This window comes from Astatotilapia calliptera, chromosome 8, assembly GCF_900246225.1.
Source record: "Astatotilapia calliptera chromosome 8, fAstCal1.2, whole genome shotgun sequence".
In the NCBI taxonomy this organism is placed as follows: Eukaryota; Metazoa; Chordata; class Actinopteri; order Cichliformes; family Cichlidae; genus Astatotilapia; species Astatotilapia calliptera.
In genome coordinates, this window is record NC_039309.1 from 16,663,421 (window position 1) to 16,686,752 (window position 23,332).

Consider the following 23,332-nt stretch of genomic DNA (forward strand, 5'->3'; position numbering starts at 1 on the left):
TCAAACATAGGTCAGAGGAACCCTCGGCAATACTGACGTTACTTTCTAAAGAACTGATTGGTCAGCAGGCAGTTAATTTGTATCTGTTGACCTCTAATCTGGAATCTTGTTACTATGGTGATCTATACAGTGGGGAAAAAGTGAGCCATCGTTGTAGTACAGAAAACTTGGACAAGATGAAATCCATCTTTGTAATACAGGCCTCTTGTATAACTTGTCAGTCCCTGTTTGTGTGTGTGTGATTGTGTGTTAAATAATGACAGTAAGAAGATGGATGCATCATAATCTCACACTTGGCTACTTCTCAGTCAGCTGGATTTAATACAGTCGCCCAGCCAGACTACACAATCATGTTCTACAAACCTCATTTTCTGCTCCTCTGTCTGTCTTTCTCTCTATGTGACAGCTAAACAATCTGCCTGACACTCTGCAGCGAAACATGAACGGGCAGGAGATGAAAGCTAAAACGGAGAGAAGGGGAAAGGAAAGCTTTTGAAAGCGGCCCCTTCGCTGTCTTCACCTCCTTCAATCCACAGCTCTGTGGATGTAAACACAAACAAATACCAGCTGTCCACACACACGCAATCGGCCATACGTAAACACCACACACCCACGCATGCCAGTGGTATAGTGGTGTTGGTGGTGGTAAACGAGGGGTCAGGGAGGCCTCCGTGTCCTTACTTCACCTCCTGATTTGCCTCCTCTGCTGGATTTGAAAGATTCCTCCATGCTGACTGTCTGTGCCAGGCTTTCTGAGAGGGTCACATGAGCTTGCATGAGTGTCAGCAACTTGGTATCGGGCTGGGGACAGTAATAAACATGGCAATAAACACACTCTGTCCAACAGCAGCACAGAATCGCCCTGTGTAACACAAAACATGAGGGTGTGAGGCCACTATAACCATCATGTCATAAATGAACAGCTATCTGTTCAGACGGGGCTTTGCTCGGTTTACATGTACCTTTGTAGTTCAGTGGGATCTTTAGCCAGTGTTTTTCCACAAAACAATTGTGGTTACTGTTTAGCTGCTCATGCCAAGTACCCGGTTCTTCTTCTGTTTACCCCCAAACAAACTGCACAATACAATGCATTTTATTCTTGCCACCACAGCAGGAGCTATATTTATCTTTTTAAAGATATGTCATAGCAATAGAGTTCTATCTTTTTATTTTTTTATATTATTATTTATTCTATTTCCAACCTGACAACCTTAGAATCAGCTCCTTTTTTTAATGTACAGAAACTTTAGTATATTTAATTGCTAGTATATTTAATTGCTAGTATATTTAATGTGGCAATTGTACGTGACAATCGTGATAAAATGAGGGCGGGTTGATATTTTATGTTCTTTATTTGCCTCCTAAAAAACATAACATTTTAAAATGACTTAAACAATATCAATTTCACAACCACCAAGTGTCACAAATCGTTTGTTTTCTTTGTATAACCAACTTTAAACATCAGTATCATGGAAAATATCGTCTGGTTGGTGTGGTTTTAAAACTGAAACAAAACCACACCAATTTATCTATGATGTAGGAAGCAACCGAAGCAAGCGCCGATGTAGATATTTTCTGTTTTTCCGGTAAAGCGTCTGTGCCTTCCTCTACGATACTCTTGCATACAGAGGAGTTGACGTTTGACTCCGTGGCTGCGAGGTGCCCAGTCCCTGTGGCTGCAAAACAAGCCCAAATTATCACCCCTGCACCGCTGTGCTTGGCAGTAAGTGTTTGTGCTGATATCCTGCATTTGTTTGTTTTTTCCTCCAAATATGGAGCTGTGTATTATGGCCAAACATCTCTATTTTGGTCGATTCTGTCCACAGGACATTGTTCCAGAAGTCTTGCAGTTGTGTAAGATGCAACTGTGCAAAGCTAAACCATGCTGCCATGTTCTTTTCAGAGAGAAAAAACTTTTTCCTGGCAACCTTTTTAAACAAACCATGCTTGTTCAGTCTTTTTCTAATTGTACTTTAACATTTAACATGCTAACTGAGACCTGTAGATTCTTAGATATAGCCCTTAGGCTTTGTGCAACTGCTCTGAGCATTGCACAATGGGTCTTGCTTGGATACCCACCCCTGTGACACTGTGTTAACAAACACACACGGATGCTCCAGGCCAGCAAACTGATGGTCAGTTAATCAAGCGTATTTGATTAGCAGCGCCTGGCTGGAAATGGTAAAGGTGTATCTTAAAAAGTGTGAAATGCTGATTGACTTTTTGCAAAGCCCACTTACACATTTCATGCACAGCTCTTTAAATCCATTGGTTGATAACTTACTTGCACATTTAAAAAGCAAAAGTTGCAAGCATTGTCTACACTTCAGTGTCTGACAGTTAGGCCTGGACACCAGTAAACACAAACATACACAAAAGATGTAAATCATGTCTGCAAATATTAAACACAGATACATAAATAAATTTCCTGGGAACAGGGGAGCCTCCAAGGGGGGGCCTGTGGGGGCACTCGCCACAGTGGCCCTCTCTGGGAAGACTGCCCTTTGTTGGTAATGATGTAATAAGGTTGCAGTAGAGCTAGTGCCAATCCCTGAACAGATTATTGGTGCTTCTCAGGGCCGACATAGAGACAGGCAACAGTTCCCATTCTTACATGATCTCATACTTATTTGTCTTTCCTGAACAAGTTTGCTCTTAAAATTAACTTCATTCTGTGAGAATGAATCCTGCGTCTGCTCAGCTCTGCTGAGAATCATTTAAGCAGTGGTTGTGACTTCCTGGAACTTTTTCATATGTATCTGTTTTCAGAGATATCAACTTTAATTGTAGGACATTAACTAGGCATAAAATTCTTTCATTTCTCTTTTTTGCCATATTTCTCACGTAACCTATATTTGACAACAGCATAATAAAGGTGGACATTCTGTTTTTGTGGTGTGCCGCCCAATGCGTTTAGTGGCCCACATGTGGCCACCCCTATGAAAAAGATTCTGGAGGCGACCCAGCCTGGAAGGAGGAGCCACAAATCCCCCCTCAACTTGCTCAAAGGAAACCTATGCCCTTGAGTATATGCACATTACCTCTTGTTAGCATAACAGAGTAATACAGCACAGTTCGTTTTATCTGTCTTTCATACACACAGCAGGCTGCTGTTTTCTGGGTCACTGAATGTTGTGGACTAAACACAGTAACACAGATGGCACACCACCAGCACCTGTCTTGTCTCATGTGCAAACATCACCATATTACCACGCTGCTGGAAGGAAATTAAGATTTTGCTGTTGGTAAATTTATTGGTTTGTCTATTTTCTGTAAATTAATTGAGGCTAGACTTGAGTAGCTTCTCCTGGTCATTGCAGTAAATGCAACAAGGTGTTTAAGATCAGCTTTGTGAATGTTTTATAAGGAATTTTGTATGTGAGAAGCAGTGAGCCTAAACAGAAACGGGTTTTGTTTCTGTTTCCACGGGTATTTTTGTGTGTCAGATGTGTACACTGGGTAATAAATCTTGGTCTAAAACCTCCTGCTAATCCTCCAATTTCAAGACCTCAGTGGTGGAGCTCAAGAGACAGCAAATCAGCCTTGTTTAGACATGCTAAAATGTGTTAACAGTCTAAGGTGTTCCTCTCCTTCTAAGCTTCATTTCACAGTAGATAAATTGCTTTAAGCTTTCTTTTGGTTTGTGGCATCCACGGAACATTTGCCCAGAAGAACTGTGGTTTGTCTGAGTAATCGAAGATTGATTGTTCCTTATTTTGTGTCTTTTGTTTCTTATAAAACCCTTCTTGGTTCAGCATGCTTCATATTGTAAGTGTTGCAATCAGCACACCAGACTCTTCCAGGTCAGACCTCAGCTCCCTGGGTGTCTTAGGTAGTGGTTTTTTCTCTATTCTATTTTCCTCTTCCTCCGTCTCTAGGTGGGGTTCTCGGCAGTTGCAAGTTAGTTACAAACTTCTTAATAATTCAAATACCGAGGTTTTTGAAGATGACCTCGTACCGTTTAGCGATCCGGCGTTCTCTGACAGCGCCCTTGTGTTTGCCATTGCGAAAAAGGAACAGAGAAGCGGCTTTTGGAATTGTTTAAGTCTTTGCCGGCTAATTTGAGTCATGTGGACAAATACCATTTATCACTGCTGAGTCAGAAGTAGTTACGTTGTAATTGATATGAAGGGTGCCAATGGCAGATTCAGCTAATTAGAATGTTAAAGGCTGCTTGATTAAGATAATCGATAATAAAGTAAAAGTTAAATAATGATTATTGTTGAACGCTGACTCCCTTTATTCTTCAGCACAGCCTGATCTCTCTTAGGCAGCTTTCTAACCATTTTTAAGTAGTCCTCAGAAATAGTTCTTCAGACTTCTTGAAGGACATTCAAAGCTCTTCTTGGATGACTTTTGGTTCTGATCCCACACTGCTTCTATGATGTTGAAATACTGGCTCTGGGGAGGCCAATCCATGACTGACCATGTTCCATTGTGTTTTTCTATCCACATATGCTTTTACTGTTTGGCAATGTGTGATCATTGTCATGCTGACAAAACGAAGTGGCTGCCAGTCAGATGTTTTCCAGATGGTATTGCGTGGTGGATCAAAGTCTAATGGTACTTTCCTCTATTTATTATTCCATCTGTTTTGATAAGATCCTGAACACAACTGGCTGAAATGCTGTCTACACCATGACAGAGCCTCCACCTTGTTTTAGAGATAGCTGGAGACACTCACTGTTGTACCTCCATCCTGACCTCTGCTGTACGCATTCATAATGGTCTGAATCAAAGTCACCTTGTTGTTGCAAAACTATTCTTTTATGCCCGTCAAACTGTGTTATCTTTGGTGTTGTGTTTTAGTGACGTGTTGCAAGTAGGTGGCTTAAAAAGGTCATGTTCAAGGACTCACCTGAAAAAGGAGCCACTCTGTAAAAAGCCCGGAGAGCTATTGCTTTAAGACCACTTTAAAAAATGATGAGAAAGTCTGGCTCCTTAGAAGCATAATGTGAGCGGTGAATCACGACTTTTACAAAGTAATCATGTATTTTAAGCTCATATTGTGTCATATATCATGTATTAGGTATACTGTTAAAAGATTAGAGATATAGAAATGGGCAGGATGCCTGTGAGGTATGCAGACATGGGGAAGGCAGAGGACACTGTGCAGTCTGTGGAGGAGGGCAGGGGAGAAGAATGAACAGAGTGACATTGGGTGCATTTGTAACCTGGCACCTCACCATCCCCTGTTCTCCCTACAGGTGGAGGCTCCAGCTCAACACTGGACGAACTGCAGCAGGAAGTGGGGGAAAGGTGACACACACACAGGATACATACAGAGTGAATACACAGTGTCTAACAAAAACTGGGTGAAGAAAGTTCAGAATGAGAAAAATATTTCATACCTACTGGTGGTGTTCTCTCCAAAAAGGGAACTAAAAACAAAGGAATACTGAAAAAAGTAAATCGAAGGGGTATAGGGTGATAGCTTGAGAGATAAAAACAAACAAGAAGGCTCATAGATCCACTGCAGGAGCAATGCATCATGCTGTCTGGTTGGCAGCAGTCACAGTTCAGCACCGATAGAAATGACTTGGAAAAAATGAGCATCTGTGTCTTGATGTTGCCACAGTGATCACTCAGCCTGTCGTCTTTGTTCTCTAAGAAAAATAGCATTCGCTCCGGTATTACAGTATTTAGAAGTCACCTTGAAGCCTCCTACTAAAACTTACTAACACATTGAGATACTGCTACAAAGTTACACAGCTATAGCAAATATGGTAACTGTGGCTACCCTGCCCACACGGTGTCTGGCCCGCTTTCAGCAGTTATGGCTCTGGCCAGTGTTCTGTGAAGCTGCACATGTGGTCTACAAGTCACAGGCTGGGCTGGACATGAGTGACCCCAAGGACTGGGCTGCTGGCCAGAAATGGCACAAATGTCACAACGTGACATCTGGCAACATCTAGGTGGCTGTATGGTTGAGTTAAAGTAGCCAAAGTCAGTGGCTGGCTACTGGTGTGGAGAAAACTGCAGATATGGGCTTCATCTGGGCTGTCCTCGTGGCCTCAAAGGCCTTCCTCCATGAACAAATTTAGATATTTAAACTAGTTTGCTTATGCTTATAAAATCAATAGTGACAATCCATAAATATCAACTTGAATAAAAGCTTCTAAAACTGAATTTGAATTAGCGTAATTTGAAATCCAATGTATCCAGTCTTTAAGTCATGACGTGAAGAATGACTCTGCATTTAATAAGGCTGCTGTGTTTTTAACATGTTTTAATACTTTGTATCTTGTTCTACTTAATCTCCACACGCCCCTAAAAACAGTCAGTGATCACTGTCGGCTTGTCTCGGTTTCTATTACCGCTATTCATCTTAAAGCTCAGTTTTTAAAACCTTACGATGTAACTACAGCCCAGCCCGTGCAGCAGTATATTAATGACTAACCTTATTTTGCAGTTGTTCTCCTCACTGAAGTTTGGTCCGTTTAAAGAATCCTGCCATGCGATTGCATTTGTCCTTAACCATCGGGAACCCGTTAACGTTACGTCACGTTAACTTTTTAAAAAGTTATGATGGAAACTAGCGAGCTAGCTCCCTGCTAACTTCTAACCCCATAAATTCCATAATTTCTGTTTTCATGGATGCATGGATGTTTTACTTAATTGTTACACCTTGTAGAGCAGCCACACTGATCATTTTATTACAGATGAAAGAATTTTAGACAGTTTTTCAACTCTCAGTAATGCTGCAGTGATCGTTTGACTTTGGGACCTGCAGCAGAGTTTGGGCCCAGACATGGCTAATGACGTCAGACTTAAAGAACGGATTGGTTTGAAAATGATAGTCACTAAATTGAAATGTAATCTTATATTTTGAAAATGAATTAATTTAATTTGAAATTGTATTCCATACTTCTTTAAATGTAGCTCTTGAATGCTTTATACCAGTCTTGGTATTGATACAGTTGATACTTGGATCTATCTACTAGGGGTGCAACGATATTCGTATCGATATTGAACCGTTCGATACAGTGCTTTCGGTTCGGTACGCATATGTATCGAACAATACAACATTTGTAATTTATTTTATCAATTTTCCTTCTGAAGATGCTGTCTGTGTTGAGCGCTCAGTGAATCTGTGTTCGACTACTCCGCCTAGGCTGCACTGTCCAGCGCAGATCCACTGAGCGCTCAACACAGACAGCATCAGAAGGAAGAGCGCAGGGCAAGCTAGCGACACAGAAGTTAAGCTCTCCTTTTAACATGGACCTCCCCCACCCTCATTCAGATCTGGCGTTTGGAATTATTTTGGTTTTCATGTGACGTATGACCCTGAAGGTAAGCGAGTCATGGACTAAAGTAAAACAGTATGTTGGATGTGCCATGCAATGCTCAATTACATTGGTGTGAACTAGTGTGTTAGCGCAGTTAGCTCGTTAACGTGTTGGCCGTCTAGCCCCATGCACGGAGCGATCGGCGGTAGCTCGTTAACGGAGATTTGCCGTGTTGTGGCGTTAAGGTCATTTCAACGAGATTAACCTGAAAGCACTAGTGGGAACACAACGAATATGACTGCACATTTACGCCGACATCATCCTAGTGCAAAGACAAGTGGAAGCAGACAAAAAAAAGCAAGCATGCTACTAACTTTAGCCGAGTCATTTAGACAGCTGTTAGCACATGATTCTCCTTATGCTGCTGAGAATATAGCCCAGAAGAAGCGTATAGTATAGCTTTTATTTTGGAAAGAGACATTTCTCTGTAATAAACTCTCTTTTCCAAAGATGAGTGATTCCTCAATCAGATACAGGGCTTGCAATATCGCTAGCCCGACGTCCTGGGGCTAGCGATTTTTTCAGTCGGGCTACCAAAATCTATCTCTTCCCTGCCCGTCGGGCTATTGTAGGAAAAATATATGTCAATGCTTTTGCATTCTTTCAGAAATGTAGCTGGGTAATTATGTCATTGGCATCGGTGAGCCACTGTCAATATGTGACATATTGAAATCGCGTTTGAATTTGCGCTTGTTTTTTTGCTTTCACTTTGCAATCGTGCGAACTGTGTATAGAGAGCGACAGCACTGATCTGTGAGTGATGATAATTTGTGCACCAATTCCTCTGACATCGTCTTATTAATCGTTAGCTTACTATGCAAACATGACAAGTGAAATCTCCCACAGCTTAAACATGTGAGAGGTTGATCGCGCAGAGAATCGCTGAGCTTATGTGAGTGCGTGTAAAAGCATTTCACTTCTGCTGAGCCAAATAAGACAGGTCAGGGTGAAGAAGTGACAGCCAAAGAAAAGCTTACCACAAAACGGAGAAGTTATGACAAATCAGACTATAAGGCAAAAAGAAAGTGCAGCTTTATGGTTTCATGGACAAAAGAATTTCTGTGGCTGTGATATGATGAGCTAAATAACCAGGGCTGCACATAAGTGGTCCGCAGGTGCGCATTCGCTGTCAAAATAAAAAACACGCACAAGGGTTAGGGTTAAATTTAAAAACTGTACTTTTGAGTTAAAATATATATTTATAATTTTAATAAATGACAAATTAAAAATGCTTGAACATTTTTTTGTATCAAAAAAATATCGAACCGTGACACCAAAGTATCGAACCGAACCGAACCGTGAATTTTGTGTATCGTTGCACCCCTACTATCTACCCACCTCTACATTTAATTACCAGAGACATGCACAAAGACTTCTCAAAGGTCTCTTATGTGTTGTTGTTCTCACTGTCTCCTTTTCAAGTCTGCCTTGAGGACACTTTTGCATTTTAGTGCACTCTTGCTTGCAATTGTTTGTAGAAATCTTTCTTTAAGATGGAAAACTTATTGAAAGAGGGTTTTTTTATACACTATCATGGGTCCTCCTACCAAAGTGCACTCGATACCAAAGTAAAAAGCTGCAATAAGCATTAACAGTTTTAGTAACTTTGTGTCAGCTCATAGTTCTGGTTATGTAGCCTGCAGTGTTACCGTTTTCCTGCTGCCAAAAATCTCTCATCGGCCCTGTTTCCAGATGCAGCACGCAGCCGTTTTCTGCCAAAAACCTCCAATAAACACACACCCCATCACCAAATGGCAAAGTTAGCAGCTAGCTGGAGAACACTGAGGAGCTACTTTAGCAACAATTAAATATCAACTCCATATTCCATATTTGGCGTACAGTATAAAATCGGATCTGTTTTGTCCTTGTGCGTCAGTAGGCAACAGTCTCACTTGAAGAACAGCACTCTTTGTGCTTTATCACACAATCTTTCATATTTCCTCTGCAAACAGTTGCAGTAACATGTTTTTTAAAAAAGCCATTAAGTCAAATGATGGTTGTATTTATTTATAGTAATTGTCTCAAACAGTGTTGCAATTGCACCTTTAATATCTATGGTTTCAACCAGCACTAGTGTCGCCAGCTCTCTCTCTGTCTCTGTGTATATGACCGCAATGAACCTGTGACAATGGCTCCGTGCCATTTCAGCCACTCTGTGCCCGAGATCCTGAGTTGGACACAAAGCCGGCTTTATCCCTGCTCTCAGTGTTGTATCAGTGCTGCCTGGCTGGATGCATAAGCACCAGAATTAGCAGCCACACACACACACACACACACACACACACACACACACACACACACGCGTACACACATGAGCACTAAAACAATACATTACACTTAGAATGGAAGCAGGGGAAGTTCTTTGTGCTCACACGTGAGCATGTGTGGGAATAACACCAGAGCCCTGACCGCCAGGGGAAGAGACAGACATGGACATGTGCTGTTTCAGTTCCGGTGTTGTGCGGTTGTAGTTGGAGAAAAAACATGAAGTAACATGATGTACAATCTGTCCATGCAAGCGGACGCCACACCTCAACGTGCCAGCTTTACAACAGGGCTGTGTATTAAAGTGTTCCTTTCAGTTTCTTTCTTTCTTTTTCACTTCCCTAGAAATCACCTCCACTGTCATTCCTTGCATGTGGTGGACACTCATTCTTCTTTGACTCCTTCACAGACGGGCAGAGACCAATAAATGTGGAGGGAGACATTTTGAAGACACAAGAGGATGGAAACAAGTCATAAACCTCATTTAAAAGGTGAATTAGCCAGTTGTTACGCTGCAGGATATCGCAGCCAGAAGGTTTTCACACGTAAAAGAGTGAATGTCACTTGTAACCTGCAGTGCCACACATCTGTTTCGCGGTTGTGTGAAACATACAACTGAATTTGAGCTTTTCCAATACGATTTTCTGTTACAGTCCTTGCTCAATGACTCTGCAGTGCTTTTATTTTATCTTGACTGTGAGGGAGCTCTGTGGTGACAGCAGGGGTTCGATTAGATCAGATGAAACTTTAATGATTTCTCTGGTGAATCAGGCCATTGCAACAAGCCAACACAGACAGCATACATCAAAGTTAAAGAGGGTGCAAACAGACAGACAGCAAATCAGGTATATATACATACAGACTGGAGTAATATCACCAGCAATTACATGTTTATATATATGTAGCAAGACTTGTCACATAACAGCAGTAAAATGAGAATAAATGCATTATTAAGAGTCCTTTTTTTAAATTTCTACAAAGTTAATTCCTAAAACATTTTTGAAAACTTGCCGTAAGACCAGACCCAAGCTGGTCTTACGGCAGTGCTCCTCCGCTAGTTTATCTCAAAACCTTTGCTAATCAGCTAATAATAGCTGCGTGCGGCTTAAGGGCTGTCCACATTTAAAATGCGTTACCTGTGGCCCCGCCTCTTTTTCAGGTAGTTGCCTTAATTATTTGCTTCAAAGTTAATGCTAGCTTAATTTGGTTTAGCTTAACTGTTATTTTATTTGTCATTGTTGTGAGTTTCATTGACATTGCGTATTTTGTAGCCACCATAACGATGCTAGCCTAGTCTAGATAAAAGCAGCATGTTTCAAAATGTGCAACTTTTACTTCACTTTAATTTTTAAGCAAATGCTTTCTGTTTCAAGTCTGCATTGCAATTTCAATTATGAGTGGTAGCGAGAGGTTGCAGTCTTAGATTCCAGCTATGGGTGAACATGGCAACAAGCTAGCAACCAAAGTAGTCACAAGGAGGTTTTTGGTACAGCTTTGTGACCAATTTCACCAAGCTAGCAACTTCTTGTAACCACTTGCCAACCAGCTTTTCCCCTTACGACTGGTGGTTCCCAGCCTGTGTGACCAGGGCCTTGGCTAGCAAATAGTACCCTGAAAATTGCTAATGTGCAATTTTTAAGAGAGGGTCCAGCTATTGTTTCCAGAATGTTTTTAAAAGGCCACAGCAGGCATAGAGGGTACAATGAAGTATAAGATGTGATGCCAAAGTCGTGGTAAATTATGGCCCATAATCAAATGTCAGAGTGGGCCAGTGCCTCCCTAGCTCCCCTCTTTAGCCCTGCCCCTGTTACCAAAACACTAGATCAGCGGTCCCCAACCCCCGGGCCTCAGACCGGTACCGGTCCGTGAGTCGTTTGGTACCGGGCTGCGAGAGTTGAGGCTCAGGTGTGAAATGTATGGTTTTCAGGGTTTTTATCGGTTTTCAGCGTTAATTTGTTATCGTTTTTATCGTTAACTCGGTTTTCCTGGGTCTTTTCACGTGTGTTATGAATAAATCTTATTTTTTTCGGTACCGGTACTAGTTTTATTTTGTTGTATTTATCCGCGACACCTTAAAGGCCGGTCCGTGAAAATACTGTCGGGCATAAACCGGTCCGTGGCGCAAAAAAGGTTGGAGACCGCTGCACTAGATCAATTAAACTGTTGATTTGGTGACTGTGCTAAATAGCAAGATCACCAAATTATTCAAGGTTTATCTTCAGGAGAACACATTAAATTTGAAGTTTAAGTTCATGGTAAATGTGGAACTCATCATGGATCTAGAGAAAAGCTAAATGGGCTGTATGGCCTGTATTTGTATAGCGCTTTACTAGTCCCTAAGGACCCCAAAGCGCTTTACACAACCTATCATCCACCCATTCACACACACATTCACACACTGGTGATGGCAAGCTACATTGTAGCCACAGCCACACTGGGGCGCACTGACAGAGGCGAGGCCGCCGGACACTAAGGCTAACCAACCAATAGACCGACACTGTCACTCCTCATATCATATAATCCAGCCTTATCCTTTCAGATACACCAGATGAACAGATCCCACAAAATACTTCTTCCTCTTTTTTATCTTTCCTACTGCAACCAAGTGGAAGCATCTACTTAGAACTGTTGAATGTCCATGTTCATTGCACATCTCAAATCCAACATGTCAGCCATGCTTTCATGTTAAAATGAGATATTTGTCTTGTTTAACAGCGTCTGCGGGCCATTTGCACACAACTGACTGCAGATGTGTAGACAAGTCAATCCACCTCGGGGTGGGGGGTGACCTCTGAGGGCGGGACAGCGTGGTAACCAAAGCTTGTGATTTGTTACAGAGATTTATCGCCGCTGTTATATGTTCGAGCTATAACAATGAGGTGCTGCATGGTTTTAATCTCTGAACGTCACTGCTGAGGGATGCCGCACATAGATTTGGAGAGATGCCTTGTTACGCAACCCTCTCGTTCCACCAGACGATTTACAGCGGCGCTATGAGTGTGAGCATAAGTTGCGTGTCTGTGATATAGTGTCTTCGATGCAGAACAGGATCCATCCTCGCTCGCCTGTCGCTGCAGCCGCAGACATCGTTTTTCACATCAGACCTGCATGGCTGGCAGCGTGCCTGACACCCTCTCTCATGCCCTCCTTTCTCTCTGTCTCTCTCTCTCTGTCTTTCCTCCCTCATTTTCACCCTCCTCTCACATCCCTTTATATTTCTCTCCTCCCTCACTTACTTTACACAAACACACCGCACCTCCTTCATCTGAGTGTTGCAGAGATCTCGCCTGTCTGCCACCAACCTCCCAAAAAGAAAAGGTGGGGGCTGGTGGGTGACTGATGGCCCATTTTTGTGACATCATTGCTGCCACTCGCCTTCAGTCAGCATGCTCAAGACCGTGATGAGAACCAACTGCTGTGACCGTGAGAGCGTGTGTATTCAAATTCTCTTCCCATTAGTCAGTGTGAGAGTCCAGCTGCGAGCTGCTGCACAGGAAACGGTTCTTAGCATGGTTTTTCATTCAGACAAAGAGAAGAGGAACATCCGCACATTGACTCACTCCTGCTATAATATGAAATGATGGCAAATAGTTTCTGGGTCTTTTTTTTTCTAGGAAGCTTTGTTTTGGTCTTCATAAGTACAGAAATACACACACACACACACACTAATCCAGGCATGACGCAACCCTCTAAGCAACTCTACGTCATCCTCAGTGACGTCCTCTGGGAGGGAGCAGGCCAGTCCATCACACTGAATACTAAAGGATAAAGTGTTTGCTACAATAATCTCCATTACAATACAATGATGGCACAGCTGACACACACACACACACACATATATATATATATATATATACTGTCCTGTTTAACTGCTTTGAACTACCACAGTGTTATTACAGTGATAGTTTAAGTTGATTTATGTGCCACCTCTGTCTGTCTGTTATGCAACAGTCCTCTGCCAGGGCCGGTAATTACAGAGGACTGTTCTAGCACTATGGAAAGAGTTACTCTGGTTTTTCTTGCTAATGTCTGTGTTGAGCCTTTTACTAATTATAGTGTTCTTTACTATACTCTTGCTGCTTTGAAACATTTAAGCCATGCTACTTTGGAAATAAATACCTGCCGCTTACTCCGTAGCTGTCGTGATTGTCCTTTTGTCAAACTGAATCTTTGTTTGTTTGTTTGTTTTTTAGATTTGCAGTAATCCATTTTTATTTGGACACTTGGGGGCAGGATAACAAGCTGATCAGTGCACAAAGCTAATGCATTACTAGCACTGATCAGCTGCCTGCATTGGAAAACCTGTCAGTCAATATGGTGGTGGCTCTAATCTCAAGGATGATTTCTTACAATATATATAGAAGAAGGGAAAGTGCCTGTAGTGGACAAAATGGGTTTTTTTCTTGTTTTTTTTTAAACAAAAAATATCCTTTGTATTGCTGTAACCTGATTTAACATGGCAGACTGATTTCCTTTTGGAGCCAGCTTCCTGTGGGACCTTGAGGAACTGCAGTTCCTAGAGGAACTCGTGTTGGCTTCATCGTTAAGCTCCAAAGGTTGCCCCTGGGTTTCTACTGATTAGCTATTGACAAATCGTGACTAGCCTCTGCTCCATAGTAATGCATTAGAGTGGAGACAGTGTGAGAGTTAAAATGGAAAGAGAGTGCAAAAAGCAGGCCATTCTGACTGATACCAGGCAAGCCATGAACATTTGTTGAAACAGAAAGTTGGAGTAGCAAAGATGAGAATCTGGAAATTAGTTTGGCATGAAAGTCACTCATTTTTAGGTCTATTTTTGGTCTCCAGTTTTGAGAAAATTATTTCGCTTTTTAGCACCTAAATGGTCCGCTGTGACCAATAGCTAGCTGCTCATGTTTAAGACCTGGCAGGAGATGCTTTCATCTCCAGATAATACCTGAAAGACCTACTTTGAAGCATTTAGGGTCCAATTATTTAACATTTGCGCTTTGACTGCAACACGACTGTCAAGTGACACACGAGGAGTTTTGGTTGTTGTATAATGAAGCTCATTAACCATCAATGAGTCTGTGTATCCTTCTCTGGATGACTAATACCCTGACAGGTGGTGCTCACACACGCTTTACTGTTACTTGATCTGTGTGTATCTCCCTTACACACACATGCACACACAGAGCAAAAAGTCAATTGAGAAGGTAGGTAAGTGCGTGTGTGTAAAGTGGATAAAAGGTAAGTCTGACCAAATGAAAGAAGAAAAAGGAAACACTGTGCATAAAGGTCCTGTGAAATGAAAGAGGAGGTGGAGGGATGGATATATAGAGGCTTGCAAGTGCCGAACCAGTGACGTCAAGCTGTAAACTAAAGACTTAATCCTCTGTGAGCCTGTCCAGCTCCTTGTTCTATCCTGACATCTAGTGGTCAAATCATAGAACAACATTCAGAGGATGAGCTCCATCATTTGGTAAGTAATATAATGTATTGTTGTGTGTTGCTGTTTATTCAGGCAAAGCCTGGTGACCCAAATAGCTTCCCGAGTGTCAACTAAGAAAAACAAGTAAATGATGACGCCTTATCCCACCGCAAAGCGGGAAGTGAAAATGAGATCATGGAGAAGGTTTATGAGAAAACCCTTTATGGCTTTAACCTTTTAACCTTACTAGAGTGCTTACATGGAGTGATTCGGTGGGTGGAGTTCGCTGCAATTTCCAGTGTGTGGGGATCATTTGTCACCAACTGCATCACGTGCTACAACCCTGGTCTACATATCACCGTTGATGAACAGCGAACTTGTCAGTCTTTGCTCGATCACTGTGGGTGGACTTGTCATCAAAGCGTAGGTGTTGCATGATGTCTTGGAAGCGGTTTCGTGCCATAGTTCCAATTATCTGTGGGTTTCCCAGGTTTGCTGACCAGCAGTCATTTAGAGATGGAACCCTGTTAACCCCCCGCAAGATGACAATTGCAATAAATGCCATTAGTTCAGGGAGGTCCATGAACCAATGAACATGCTCCGTGCACCACTCAGCAGGCCATTTGTAAATATGTGTACAAATGGTTGGTTTTTTTGTACTGTTTTTATCAATAAATCTCAGCAACAAAGGACATACACCCATGTGTGTTGATTTCTCCCTAAGATGGCAAACTGAAACACTCCAAGTTGGTGACTTTTGGAGATTTATTTCCCTGGATGATTGAGAATGCATCAAGACGAACACAAAAGGAAGTTCACAGCTTTTAGCAGCTCGCCCACCCCCTCATCCACACACCCCCACTCCCCTCCCTCCAGAATTCCCAGGTAACAACCTAATTTACATATGAATGACTAGCCAATTTAGCTTCCACTTGGCTGAAGCTAAAGCTTAGCTAAAACCCTACCAGCCATTTGGCTGCTCTCCGGGTTTTAAAGGTAGAAAAGCCAAATGGCTGCTCTCCGGGAGTTTATAAGAATGGCAGCTGGAAAAAAAAAAATCTATGTGCGCTACTACAAACAACGCCTGTAATCTTGATGTTTATGTCCACATTGAGACCTGAGCTTCTTAACAATGTCTCCGTCCTCTCATCCGCAAACCAGTCATGACACATGGCTGCCACTCCCCGAGCCTGGTTCTGCTGGAGGCTTCTTCCTGTTAAAAGGGAGTTTTTCATTCCCACTGTCATTTGACTGCCGGAGTTTTCTCTGTATTATTGTAGAGTCTTTACCTTACAATATAAACCATCTTGAGATGACTGCTGCTGTGATTGGTGCAATATAAATAATGTTGAATTGTACTGGAAATCAAATTTTCAGGTCATTTAATAAAATGACCTATTGCCTTAAAGCTGCACTGATTGAATACTTTTATAATAAAAATGTGATTTATATGACATTGAATGTTTCAAATTCAAATGTTTCTTTCAGATTTTGATGATGACCAAATCTAAGCTAAAAGGAGATTGAATAACGGACTTCCATGGTAGGGAATGGCAACTTCAAATGAATGCTTGTGTTTATCTGTCCTGCGTCAAAGTCAAAGTCAGCTGGCGGATGCTGTACATGAGCTGATGGCTCAGCTGCCACCCTTCTATGCATCAACACGGCAAATCAAGCCTGCCAATGTGCATCTGCAAGCTGCTTTGCAACCCACCTCCACCCCAGCTTCTCCTTTTTCATGCTTTTCATAAGACTTGTATTGCGGCAGTTGAGTAATTTCATGACACAGTTAAGTGGTGCAAATTCAAAACACACACAAAAGCATATGCATTGCTTATGTATGTTTGTTGCCTGAATAGCATCAAAAACGTTAGATAGCGTAGGTTAGATTACTAGAAATTATAGGTGTTCTGCTGCCGTATTGCTAGCTGACAGCCAAGGAGCTGGTGTACTTTATTACATACCTAATGTAATAAAGTACACCTCATAATGAGTTCCTGCTCGAACTGGGCTTCATCATTTGTTTACAGCACAACAGGACTCCAGAGCTAGTCAGAAGGATGTTAACGATCAATGGCCAGTGGAAGCCTATATTTACTTAGAATAGTATCATAAAATGATGTAATTCAGCCCTTTTATTGGGTTGTAAATTCTGTTTCACTGTCACATTTACATTTTGGTAACAGCATGAAGCCCGAGAGAGGAGGATAGAGAGGGTGAGAAGGAGAGAGAGCAGGATGAAGATAGCAAAAGTAGCAAAAGCTCAAAAAGAAACCGATAAGAACAGACATGCAGTCAAAGATCTGATATTGTGATATCCTGTGCTGATTCTATACACTAAGGGAGAAGTTATATGAATTTCAAATTTTAATGCAAAAGCAACTCCATTACCAGTTTGCTTTCTGTGCACGTATATGGAGTGTGAGTGTTTTTGTGTTTGCTTGTTTATTGTTTTTTATGTCAGTACTGAATTGTGCTATTTTCGTGGCTTACAGAAAAATGAAACTGAAAAATGTTGTGCATGTTTCTCGTCTTATCTGCTTTACTACAAAACAACTGAGCCTTTGCCACAGGCTTGATAACTGAACTGTCCACCAGATTATAGCTGATCTGCTGCTATGTTGAGATGGATGTACAGGTTCCTTCCTGTTAAAAGGCAGTTTTTCCTTCCCACTGTCGCCAAATGCTTGCTCATAAGATAAGATAACCTTTATTAGTCCCACACGTAGGAAATTTGGATAGGAGAGCTTTTGATTGTTGGAGTTTTCTCTGTATTATTGTAGAGTCTTTACCTTACAATATTTAAACTTCCTTGGGTGTTTTAGCGCTGTAAAAACCAGAATTGAATTGAAAGAACTCTTAAATTGCCACACACAGGTCTGTTATAATGCGTTTTGTATGTGATAACAAAAGCAAATCTTTTAATGAGATTATTTTCATATTTACTTCAGTAAAATTATGATAAGTAAACTTTATTTACATTTATTCAAAGAAAGCCTAAAGTTTAAAATAAACACATATTAAAGCACTCTGGGGATGCAGCAAATGGAACCCTGACTTTTGGGGCAGGTAAATATACCTTCCAACTTCAGTGCATTGCATTTAAACGCTTAGTTTTCCAGTAATGTGGAGGAACAGTGCTTAGCTGGAATAGTTCCAGCAAGCCATTGCTTTTAGCCTCTGTTTCCATCTTCTAACATCTCTTATGATCACACTTTTCCTTTCAGCATATGACCTGCACATGCTCCAAGCTAGTGGCATTTGCATGGATTACGGACGTTTGGATCCTCATTTGTTTGTGCACACTGTTTACTTCATTTCAGCGGAGCTATCAGCCATGCTGACGTTTGTGCAAAGCTGCTATGAGCCCTCTGAGGTGAGAATGGACAGATGATGAAAATATTTCCATCTGATGAGTCTTTTTTTGAAACATTCAGAAGGTGGACTAATTCTTTTTACAGAAGAAATGTTTGTCTTCAAGCAGCTCTCCCCGATCTCTGAGAAAAACCAGAAGGGGAAGTCTGGAACCTAACCTTGCCACAGGCTGGCTTGAATTTGGATTAGGATCGTGGGTTTGAGCTGCGTTCTCTGTGGATTTTCTTTTGTTTTTACACCTCCATCGGTTTGAGGACTATATATTCAGATCTCTGTCCCAGGATGGAGAATCAAATCCTGGACATGGTGTCTGATCAGAATTTAGAGGAGCTTCCAAACATGGAGCCAGACGCAGGCGAGATGCAAAAGCCAGAGGAGGAGCAGCAGGACGAAGCTGACCCTGATCCCCAACCTGAATCTAGTCAGGAGACAATGCAGACGAGAAGCGGCCCTCCACCGCTGGCTGTCATTGAGTTCCGCATTCAGCAGCTTCAGAACCGCCGTTTCCTCCTGCAGAAGATGAGGGAATTTACCAAAAAGTCAGAGCAAAAGATGGACAGCGCTCCAAAGCAAAGTGAGTCAGATTAAAAAAACCCGACAGTTGGTGGTTGTTCCTATAAAAGGAAACCATTGTTAGGGTGCATGTTGACATATATTCATCAGCAGTTGACTTAAACAGCAACTTTACTTCATACACAAAAAGCTAAGAATCTAAAACTAGTGTGGCTGTAACTTACAGCCGATTCTGTGACTTGTGTTAGCTCATAAAACAAGCAATCTAATGCAGTAATCACTGAGTTAATGGACCAAGCAGCTTACTGTGCGTCAGTTTAACCTTTGGGGTACTTTGTATGATGTCATCAGCAAACATCGAGGATGACGATGACAGCGAAGACGAGCTGGAGACCATTCAGAAAGAGCTGAATGTGCTGCTGCTTAAAAAGGAGGAGCTGTCGAAAGAGGAAGAGACTGCCACACCCACAGAAAACGGAGGTACGCTTAATTTCCACACTTTCTCATCTCACCTTTTTTGTTTTTGTTTTTTATTTAAAGCACCCTGAAATCAAATTTGAATATTAATGATCAAGAAACTGACACCAAAGCCTGTTGCTTGCCACTTTCAGTCATTATGCAAATGTACTGTTTATAAGGCTGGGAAACGTTTTCTCACTTGGATGACTGACGAAACGTCCCTCCCAGTGAAAACATTCGTTCCAGATGAACAGAATCAACTTTTTTGGGAGGCGGCCTTCAGCAATTTTTTTTAAATCCAATGTTATTTGCACAAAATCACAACAACCTTTGCCTGTCATAAGTTTGTGCTCCAGGTGAGGCTCGAACTCACAACCTCGGCATCACTCTGCAGGTTACTGTCTTATAAGTACCGCGCGCTGACCGATTGCGCCACTGGAGCCCCTGTAAGCTTTTCTTGAGGTATAGACTTGATGGCTTTCTGAAGGTCTTTCAACGCTTTTCTTTGGACATTGGCTGCTTTTTCATTCATTTTTAGCCCAGTTCTTTTTATTTGACCATTTCTATAAGAAAGAAGTCACTTAATACTAACACATCAAACATTCAAGTATAAAAAGACACCTAACTATAACAGACAACTTAGTACAGAACCAATTCAAAACAGGATCTTTAGGGACTTTGTTACTAGTACATAAGTCATTCCTATTACTTTACTTGAATCTGCAGAAAATAACAAAAAGCTTGGGCTATCTCTTTTGGTGTGCAGTGCGCATTTAAAAGATTTGAAACAACTGGAGATGTCTTCGACAAAAGAAGATGTGGCATGGGTAAAAACTATCCACAGGAAATGAACGGTAACTGGAAGAAACAGAAAAGAATTTGAGCCTGAGAGATAGATTTGACCCTTCACTTGATCAGAAAAAGAAGAGAAACAGGGAGAAAAGGCTGAGATATGGCAAATTACACAAGGACTGGACTGGAAATGAAAGCTATTGGGTGTTTTGGAGTGATGAATCTTTGAAGTCATCATAAATATTATTGAAGCAGCTTAGGATCATCTTGACAGAAAACAGAACAAAGAAGAGCTTTGAATTTCCTTCAAGAAACCTGGAGGACTATTCCTGAAGACTACTTAAAAAAATGAAATGAAAGCTGCTTAGAAGAAGGTTGTGCTGAAGAATAAAGGCACTCATGCCAAAGACTGACTTTCAAGCTCATTAAAATGAGCTCGCCATACTCTGTTTTTGCCTCATATACATGGTTATTTGCATGTTTCAGTAAATCATTGCTTTAATTTCCCATTTTGCAAAATATAAAGAAATTAGCGGTGGCTCAAGACTTTTGCACAGTATATTCAGTATTCCTTACATATTTATATCTTCAAAATTGGGTAACTCACAGGAAGCGAGAGGCACACGGATGTATAATTAGTACTGAAAACCACAGATGAAAAATGTTGGATTAAACTGTCCCTTTAGAAACGACTGCCCCTCCCCAAGCCTGGTTCTGCTGGACGTTTCTTCCTCTTAAAAGGGAGTTTTTTCTTCCCACTTTCATCAAAGTTCCTGCTCATAGAGGGTCATATGATTATTTTCTTTGTGTTATTTTAGGATCTTTACCTTACAATGTAAAGCGACTTGAGGCATATAAACAAAACTAAATTGAATGGATTTGAAAGTATGAAAACTTTCATACTGTTACCAGTTTATGAAGAAAATAATATTCTTTTCCCTTTTTGTGTCCGTCTGTGTTTAATATATAATGATACACTGTCAGATTTTCATGTTAAACATATTAAAATAATCAGTGAAAGTGATGTAAAGGTAATCTGAAATGGAGATAATGGCATTTTAGGGGAGGGGCTTCATAGAGTAATGCGTTCATGGCTGAAGTGAAATAGACAGAATGAGATTTTCTTTTAAACATGGCCCATTTAAAGCTAAAGTTTGAACTGCTTTTGTTTTATTCTTTTTTAATCACCAAGTTCATCAAGCAGACCCCAGTTTTTATAAAAATGAAACACCCTGGGGAGGGATCTACACGCTGCCGCCTGCAGAGGTGACCCAGGAGGAGAGCATAGAACCCGAAGACCCCGAAGACCCTGAAGACCCTGAAGAACCTGTAGAACCTGTAGAAACTGAACCTGAAATACCAATAGAAACACCAGAAGATGACATCGCTCCAGGTGTGTTACACTTTTCCTCTACGACACAAACTAGTGTTTATATATGTCGACACATGGTTCCCTCTTTCTTTGAATATTGTGTAACTTTTTGGACAGATATTGCTGCAATGAAATATTTCCTTGTATACTGAATGCATCTGTTTACTAGCTGTACTGTATAAACACGCCGACACCTGCATTTGAATAAAACCAGGGGGCTGTTTTTGGTTTTTAATTAAGCTCATTCCAGTTTTTCTCTCTTTTTGTCTCTTTCCCCGGCAAAGTTGAAACTCTGTGCAGAGACGCCGGGCTCACCCAGTGTCCGACCTGCAAAGAGCTCATCATCACACAAACCCAAAGGAAAGTGGGCGAGACAACTTGGTTAGCGTGCTGCTTGTGCTCCATGTTAGGGTACGTCTTCTACCTGACCAGGATGATGTCAAAAAATTCATTCATTAAGAACGCATGCACATGATACAAGGCACACTGTAGCACTAACTAATAGCACCAAAAACAGTCGCCTCAGAATGATCTGTGACCTTTCCTTCTCTTTCTAACAGCTGTGTTGGCGGCTGCTGTATAATCCCTTTCTGCATGAAAAACTTCAAGGACGTTCTTCACCAGTGTCCACACTGTCAGTCCACAATACACACCTTCAAGCCATTCTGACAACAAGATTACTGGAGTAACAACAATACAATCCTCACTTCCTGCACTTGAGAGACTTTTCCTGCGTCTTGGAGCTGCTTGGGTCCAAACAGCCTTTGCTGCCCTGCAGTATTGCTGTCAAACTTTGACCTGCGAGCTGGAATAATATGGGACTGTGCACAACACCTGGAGAACTTTAGAACTTTTTTTTGGCATTGATGCTACATCTGTACTGTCCAAAGGCTCAGGATAGCAGAGCTGCTGTAAATAGTTCCTCTCCCTCTGAAAATCTGCTCATAATTCAGTGAGATATAGCTAAAGGATGTATGTTATCTGCTTATTCTATCTTCCAGTAAGCAGATGCAAATAGTGGTATTCAAATATTACTCCCTTCAACAGTTTGACGGCTACATGTTTGTTCCTCTTAGCCAGAAATAACTTTGAGCAAACTCAAATCTAGGATCAAGATCTTCATGCTGCTATTTTTTGATCAATTATCTGACCGGTTTCCTTGATGAAGTGTATTTGTTGTACATACAGTTCTGTACAGATGCAAATGATTCACGCAGTGCCACAACAGCTTCACAAAATGCTGTTTGCTATGAGATAATCACTCCAACTCAGTGACTGAATGATCTCCTATTACACCAGGCACTTGGTGATAGTAGGGAGGAAGAACCCTCTTTTATTGTGAAAAAGTATTTTCTCTGATTTCTTTTCTTTTTACACATATTTGTCACACAAGTAAATTTTAATAGTAGTCAAAAATAACCAGAATAATTACAAAATGCAATTTTTTTATGATTTCATTCAAAAAGGGAAAAGGGCTAACCCAACCAGGCTGGCACAATGTGAAAAACTGATTGCCCCCCAGTTTTTAAATCATAAATTAACTACATTTTTAGCTGATTTCAGTTTGTCTAGCTACACTGGAGGGCAGCACGGTGGCTGCCCTATGACAGCTGGGATAGGCTCCAGCACCCCCAGCGACCCTGAAAAGGATAAGCAAAAGCGAATGGATGGATGGATCGCTACACTGGATCACCACTGGAAAAGTGGTGAACCTTCCAAGGAGGTTCATGATTGAAAAATGGAATCCACTGCTGAGCAAAACGGGGGGCAAAAGGCTTCATCAAATGTTTTGATGATCCCCAAGACTTTTGATGAAAAATTCTCTGGCTTGATGAGACAGGATTGGAGTCCCATTACATCTGACGCAAAACCATCACG

At 41.4% G+C, this 23,332-nt stretch overlaps 1 protein-coding gene and 1 non-coding gene across 4 annotated transcripts; one reads left to right on the forward strand and one right to left on the reverse strand.

The window, feature by feature from the left end:
* The first annotated feature begins 5,204 nt into the window (after nt 1–5,204).
* Nucleotides 5,205–23,036, forward strand: LOC113028624 (lipopolysaccharide-induced tumor necrosis factor-alpha factor homolog). 3 transcript variants are annotated; one of them, XM_026179069.1, is made up of 8 exons: nt 5,205–5,259; nt 9,964–10,045; nt 18,171–18,319; nt 18,405–18,892; nt 19,183–19,311; nt 21,275–21,475; nt 21,739–21,865; nt 22,015–23,036. In XM_026179069.1, exons 4-8 carry the CDS (start codon nt 18,601–18,603, stop codon nt 22,121–22,123), a joined length of 858 nt encoding a protein of 285 aa, XP_026034854.1. In that variant the 5' UTR covers nt 5,205–5,259; nt 9,964–10,045; nt 18,171–18,319; nt 18,405–18,600; the 3' UTR covers nt 22,124–23,036. The 3 variants fall into 3 exon arrangements, with proteins under 3 accessions (XP_026034854.1, XP_026034853.1, XP_026034855.1); XM_026179068.1 differs by lacking the exons at nt 5,205–5,259; nt 9,964–10,045 and having other exon boundaries at nt 17,923–18,319; XM_026179070.1 differs by lacking the exons at nt 5,205–5,259; nt 9,964–10,045 and having other exon boundaries at nt 17,923–18,319; nt 18,428–18,892.
* On the reverse strand, nt 19,639–19,732 carry trnai-uau (transfer RNA isoleucine (anticodon UAU)). The gene is made up of 2 exons: nt 19,695–19,732; nt 19,639–19,674 (listed from the first exon to the last, which is right to left on the reverse strand). It is a non-coding gene; the product is annotated as a tRNA-Ile (tRNA).
* Nucleotides 23,037–23,332: the final 296 nt, after the last annotated feature.